Source organism: Sapajus apella, unplaced genomic scaffold (assembly GCF_009761245.1).
Source record: "Sapajus apella isolate SASKATOON/1434 unplaced genomic scaffold, GSC_monkey_1.0 scaffold47, whole genome shotgun sequence".
NCBI lineage: Eukaryota > Metazoa > Chordata > Mammalia > Primates > Cebidae > Sapajus > Sapajus apella.
The window spans coordinates 12,473,715-12,480,716 of NW_022436987.1; the positions used below are offsets into that span (position 1 = coordinate 12,473,715).

At 46.1% G+C, this 7,002-nt stretch overlaps 1 protein-coding gene across 4 annotated transcripts in view; it reads left to right on the top strand.

Annotated features, from left to right (window-relative positions):
* Positions 1–243: 243 nt before the first annotated feature.
* The window catches only part of NCR3LG1 (natural killer cell cytotoxicity receptor 3 ligand 1), a 27,639-nt gene continuing 20,880 nt past the window's right edge, over positions 244–7,002 (top strand). The window contains exons 1-2 of one of the 4 annotated variants that reach the window (XM_032240875.1): positions 3,444–3,528; positions 4,190–5,292. Coding sequence is in view for 3 of the 4 variants with exons in the window: in XM_032240873.1 (XP_032096764.1) it covers positions 567–750 (184 nt within the window). In the remaining variant the exon portion in view is untranslated. Of the gene's footprint in view, positions 751–3,213; positions 3,529–4,189; positions 5,293–7,002 lie in introns of those variants that run through there. The other 3 variants (XM_032240873.1, XM_032240874.1, XM_032240876.1) reach the window with 3 other exon arrangements.

Below are 7,002 nucleotides of genomic sequence, written 5' to 3' on the forward strand. Positions count from 1 at the left end.
GGAGTGTTTGTTTGTTTGTTTGTTTTGAGACAGAGTCTCACTCTGTCACCAGGCTGGAGTGCAGTGTCATGACCTCAGCTCACTGCAACCTCTGTGTCCACCTCCTGGGTTCAAGTGATTCTCCTGCCTCAGCCTCCCAAGTAGCTGGGATTACAGGCATCCACCACCATGCCTGACTAATTTTTGTATTTTTAGCAGAGACAGGGGACACTATGTTGGCCAGGCTGGTCTCGAACTCCTGACCTCAGGTGATCTGCCTGCCTTGGCCTCCCAAAGTGCTGGGATTACCATTGTGAGCCACTGAACCCGGCAGAAAGCTTTTCTTACACTGAGCCAAAATCTCTCTCCAACTTGCTTTTGCCTTCAAAAACATCACCTAACATGTGTACTCACATTCGCAGGTGTTAGCTTTTCAGAGACTTACAAGACTCGTACCATGTCTTAAACTCCCAGACTACTCCAAGCAAAACGGGCTCAGCTCCTTTACTCATTTGTAGTGATTAGGATTTGGTTCTGCTGAAAATGAGAACATTTTAAATAAGGGTAGCTTACTGACTTTATTTCTTATGTTCCACAGGTTCAGAGGTGTCATTCTAAAGCTGGTAGATGTTTCACAAGTCATCAGGGACCCAGAACCATTCTCTTTTGCTGTCCCCATGTCCTACTGCATGGTTTCCACACTGTGGTGCAAGATGTCTGCTCAAACTCTAGGCATTACATCTGCACTCCAGATGCTGTCAGAAGGAAGGGGTAAGGAATATCATGTCCTTCCTTTTAAGGACATTCCCCAGAAGTCACACAGAACACTTCCAAGTTCTTTGGCCAGAACTTGGTCATATGGCCACATTTAGCTCCAGAGAGGTCAGGAAATGCAGTCTTTTATTTTGGAGATCCCTGTGCCCAGGATAAAATTGGAGGCTTTTTTTCAAGGAAAAGGGGAAAATAGATATTGGTTGACAAGAAGCAGTCTCTGCCATACCTGGATACATGTCTTTGGGTGAGTGTCCCTTATTCACCATTCTGATACTTGTTGGATATTTTTAATGTGTTACAATATGGTTCCAAAATTGTATGTGATATTCCAACAGCAAGTTGGATGCGATGTGTCATATAAATGACCTCAGTGTTAACCAGCATTTGAATACCATGTCTCAATGCTATGCAGCAATAAAGAACATAGAAAGTCAGGGATTTCCATAAATAATCCCTGAGGATATACGCTCATATTGTTTGAGAGGCATTGTGAGGCATCTGCTGTGTGCTTTGGAGTTGAATGAATCGTTGGCAAAAGTGTTAAAAGATATATTCAAGCCAGACATGGTGGCTCATGCCTGTAATCCCAGCACTTTGGGAGGCTGAGGTGGACAGATCACTTGAGGTCGAGTTGGAAACCAGCCTGGCCAACATAGTGAAACTCCATCTATACTAAAAATGCAAAAATTAGCCAGGTGTGGTGGAGAGCACCTGTACTTCCAGCTACTTGGGACTCTGAGGCACAAGAATCTCTTGAACCCAGGAGGCAGAGATTGCAGTGAGCTGAGATCAAGCCACTGCACTCCAGCCTGAGCAACAGAACAAGACTCCATCTCAAAAAAAAAAAAAAAAGGTGGCAGGGGAGGTGGGGCTGGGCATGGTGGCTCAAGCCTGTGATCCCACCACTTTGGGAGGCCCAGGAGGGTGGATCACGAGTCTGGCCAACATGGTGAAACCCCGTCTACTAAAAATACAAAAATTAGCTGGGTGTGATGGTGCACGCCTGAAATCCCAGCTACTCACAAGGCTGAGGCAGGAGAATTGCTTGAACACGAGAGGCGGAGGTTGTAGTGAGCCGAGATCATGCCACTGCACTCCAGCCTGGGTGACAAGAGTGAGCCTCCATCTCAAAAAATAATAATAATAATAATTTTCAAATAGATGTGATATTGGTAAAAATGAAAACACAGATATACAAGATAATGACTTTTCCTTCTAATGAAATATAGAGAAATCTGCCAGTTTTATCCTTTAGAGTAAAAAGGATATCAAAAGTGATCAAAACAGTAAAAATTACCCAAAGAGTAATTTGATAATTTCTATAGGGTGATGTGTATATGTCACAACTTTGTGAATCACTATTCTGGGCATGTATAGGGAGCCATCATATACCTCCATTGGGAATGCTATTTAATGATGTCACTAATACCAGACAAGGACGTGTCCTCAGGTAAGGCTCCATGGAGTAGGCAGCGGTTGAGAAGAGGTGTAATTTAGGTTTTAAAAATTCTATAGTCGGAATTAACCTTGCACATCTCTACCTGTTACAAAGGCTGTCGGGAAAGCTGCGATCTTCTGAAGGCCCCTCAGCTAGTTGCTGCCACTTGTGGGCACTCTGCGAATCTCTCTCTTCTGAGCTCTTTATCCATTCAATTTGTTCTGCAGATAAGTGAGAATGTAACTATTTGCTTAGTCAGTGACAGCATCTCTAACCCTGCAAAGGAAGCTTTTACTATCAGTTTTAGAGAAGTGTAAACAGGCTGGGGATATGAGGTCACTTGCCCACTGTCCTATAATCAGCAGATGGCATGGTTGGCATTGGAGTTCAGATCTGTGTTTTTCTGTACATTACATCCGTTTTAGTGATGCGAAGGAAAAATGAAATAGGGTCAATGAGACAAATGGAATGCAGATTGCTGGAGAAAGAATGCAGGTTGCGCGTTATAAATGCACACACATTTACAGTGCCACTTGAGTTCTGAACTTTGCAGTTAAATTGATTTAAAAATTCGTCTAGAAGTGGTAAAACTTAATCGTCGAATGAGAATATTTGGGTTTGCTTCAGGAGGTTGCAAACCACTTCTTGGTTAGTAGAAATGTGAAATTAAGGGCCACCTTCAGGCGTTTAACTGAATTGTCCTGGAGATGTAATTTGGCTTTCGACTTAAGTAATGTGACGTTTTTGTTGTTGTTTTTGGTTTTTGAAGTTTAAGTTTATCGTGCCTACGGTAAGATGTCGTTCTGGACACGTGCACCTGCTCTCGCATTCACTGACTGCGGTCACCATCCTCCTTAGGGTAGTGCTCCGGCCCACTTGGATCCTGGCCTCACTTTACTAAGCGAACTCGGAGGATGCCCAGAGCTCTGGACCGCAGAGCGGCTCGCGAGAGGCCCCGAGGCTGTAACCGCGCAGCCTCGAGCCGCCGGTGAGGGCGAGGGTGGCTTCCCCGGGCGGTGCCCGCCCCTGGGCCAAAGTGCGGCGTGGGCGGGGCTGGTCACGCGCCTGGATTCCTGCAGTGCATACCCGCGAAATCCGACTTCACAGTTGCCGAAGGCATCCGAAGAAGTGGGATGTGCAAAAGCGCCAGCTAGAAATTCCGCCCACTCTTTGCGCAATAGAGGGCTCCCTCTGCTCTCGGATCTTTCCGGGCCGCCTGCTCCCACTTGGTGAAAAAAATTCCAGAGCGGCTACCAAGGCGATGGCGGGGATTGCGGCAGCTTCAGCGTTCTGCTGCGCAGCGCTCCTGCTTCTGGGGCGCGCGCTGACTACCACAGGTAGGGGCGTGTGTAGGGGGCGGCTGGGGTGGGGCGGGGGCACCTGGCGCCAGAGGGTCCTCGCGGGTCAGTTCCCTAACGCCCCTCCAGGAGTCCGCGACTTCCTGGGGCTGGGGGCTCTATTTTCGAGCGCCGTTCCTTTGTGAGATGCGGAATCCGAATTCAACAGGTTTACCCTGAAGGCCTACGCGGTGCAGGGGCGGCACCAGGGCGAGCGGAGACTGTGACTCCTAGGATGAAGCGCGCTTGACATTTCGGTATTCAGCGGTTCTCTTGCATCATCCAAGGGAACCAGAGCAGAAAAGATAATCAGGGAACGGGGAAAATAGGAAAACCACTCACCCGCGTATCAGCGGGTGCTCCTGGCTTTGCTAAGGTCTTTACTGAGAGAGGGAGGGGGTTGTGGTGACCTGCAAACGTTCTCTTACTTTTTGGAGAACTCGTATGGACATGCTCTACGTTAACTTAAACAGGAGACTAAAAGGCTGAAATGCGTATGTAGAGATATTTAAACTCATTTCTAACTAGAAGAATGGCAATTAAACAACAAGATGCGGCTTGACCCTTACTAGACCGGCCAAAATAGGCTCCTGGATGCCGGGTGGTGGACGGGGGAATGTGGGAATCCCGGAAGCGCTCTGGGCGCCTTGCGTCACTGCAGGTGGAGGCGAGCCACGCGTGGACCTCACCCTGGAGCGCACTTCACGTGGCAGCAGCTTCAGAGCACACCCTTGCTGCTTGCAGAGCAGGTGGACGGTTGTTGAAGGCATACAGCCAAGAAAACAGTGGACAGACAATTCAATACCATTCCTACGATTTGAAAAACAAAAGATACAACCTTAAAGATAAAAACGTACACGTTAAACACCTTAGAACGGCTGCCTGATGGGAGAGGGAAATGGAAATAAAAAAGCGTGGATAGTATTTCTATACGTTTGCAAAGAGCAATGTGAAAATAAGACAGTTCCGAATAAAGTGTGGGCCGAGACGAAAGCCGAAGCTGCGCTCGGCTGGGTGCCGGGAGGCTGGAAGCGCCTGCGCGCTCTGCAGGTCCGGGCTTTCCCCACCTCGGGCTTTCCCCACCTGGAAGTCGCGCCCGGGGGTTCCCGCCGCGCCCGCCCCACGCCCCCTCCGGGCCCGGCGCCCCTTGCCACCTCCTCAGGAGCCTCGGGCCCCCGCCACTTTCGTCTTGCCCCGGTCCCCGCGGATGCTGGCGGTAGTGGGGAAGGGCCGCGAGGCCTCAGGGAAGCGTAGAGCAAGGAGCGCCGTTTGGCGGCGCGGCGCCGCCCAGTGGCCGTGGCGGCAGCAGCAGCAGCAGCAGCAGCCTCAGCTCCAGGAAGGAACTTAGCCGCCGCGGCGGCCTGAGGATTGGACCCCAGAACCAGGCGTTGGTGCCTGACTTTAGCACTGGAAGAGCCTGACGTTGCAAACTGTCAGAAGCTTTCGCCTAACAAAAATCATTTCCATCTACAAGAAATCTCTACACCTTAGAATGGAACATCTACTTCCCTGACTGCTATTCTGTGTGGAAGCAAATTTAAAGTGATACAAGAAAAAAAATCCAATCAAAGGAATTCGTCAGATTTTAATGCATGAGATTCTAACCCGCCTGTGTATGATACTGTCTTTAAAGGTTGCGGATATAGAAAATGTTTGAAAGAATATAGGTTTTATTTCAGAAAAAAAATTCAATAAGAGCAATCCGTAAAGCTGTAGTTAACAGTCCTCCCTGATTGGAGGGCTCTAGAACTGGAGATTCTCTAGGTAGGTTGAACCACTAGTTTATTTGAAAAGATAAATGCATAAATGCTTTTCCGGAAACAAGACTGCAGAAAATTCCAAAGATCTAGTCCTTGAAAAGGGCGAAAGCTTTTAAGCTGTTATTAAGATACTAAACTCTGTACTTTGAAATGAAAATACATGGAGGTCCTGGGTGAGCTCTTGGGCACTCTGAAAATAGATGACTTTTCCCAAATTTGCCTTCTAAATTTTGATTTGTTGATTTAAATTTTTAAAATTTATGTAGTCTAACACTCAGGTTTGTATTCCTTTTAAGCACGTTAGTGTTTTTGATATTTTCCCCTTCTCTCTCCCCTCCCCAATCTTCTCTCTCTCTCTCTCTCTCTTTTTTTTAGTAGTCACTTTTCACTGAAAAGCGTGACAATAGAATTGGGTGGCCTGGCTATTTCTCTCGTATCCGTGGCTCCTCCATTCCTTGGTTGGCCCCCCGGGGGAAGAATACTGTTTTTTCGTTACAGTTGACCCTATCTTCATTTTGTAGTTCAAATCTGTCTTTGCTTTGATACATGGAACATAATAAAGCTTTTCACCATGTTTCCCTAATGTCGATGTTTAAAAATCGACTTGCACAAATGTTTTTTGAGTAAGTTGGTAGGTTTTTGTATACATTTTTAACATTAATTAACATTAATTTTGAAAACTTTAGATATGTTGGATGTGACTAGTGAAAGGACGTGTTTGATGGTAACAAAGGGAATTAGATTTCTGACATTCATCTAAATATTGATGTCTAGCTCTGCATTGTTAATAATGAGTCTGACTTCTTTGGAGTTGTACTCGTCTTTGAGATGGAAAATGTAACATTTTGAACTGTGCTTGCACTTTTTGTTGGAATGGGTATAAGCGTAAACTTGCTAGCAACCTACTGTTCTAAAATGGAAAACATCTAGCCAGTCACAGTGGCTCATACCCATAATCTCAACACTTGAGAAGGTCATGGGGGTATTGCTTGAGCCCAGGAGTTGGAGACCAGCCTGGCAGCTTAGTAAAACTCCATCTCTACAAAATATAAATAAATTAGCTGGGCATGGTGGCATATGCCTGTAGTCCCAGCTATTTGGGAGGCCGAGGTGGGAGGATCACTTGAGCCCAGGCGGTAGAGGCTGCAGTGAGCAGTGATAGCACCACTGCACTCCAGCCTGGGTGACAGAGTGAGACCATATCTCTAAATAAATAAACAGGAAAACAACAAAAAAAGAGAAAATTGTCTTTACAATAGCATCAAAAAGAGTAAAATACTTCAAGTAAATTTAACAAAAGAAATAGAAAACATATACTCTGAAAACTGTAAAATAGTGCTGAAAGAAATTTAAGATCTAAATAAATGAAATGGAAAAAATGTCCTGTCTTAGTCTTGCCAGCCTGCCATAACAAATATGTACTGTGTGACTTAAACAGAAATTTATTTCTCATGATTCTGGAGGCTGGGAAGTCCAAGATGAAAATGTGGATGACCTGGTTTCTGGTGAGAGCTTCATTTCTGGTTTGTAGAAGGATAGTTTCTTGCTGTATCTTTACATGGTGGAGAGAGACATGTATCTCACTGTCATGTCTTTTCTTTTCTTTCTTTCTTTCTTTCCTTTCTTTCTTTCTTCCTTCCTTCCTTCCTTCTTTCCCTCCCTCCCTCCCTTCCTTCCTTCCTTCCTTCCTTCCTTCCTTCCTTCCTTCCTTCCT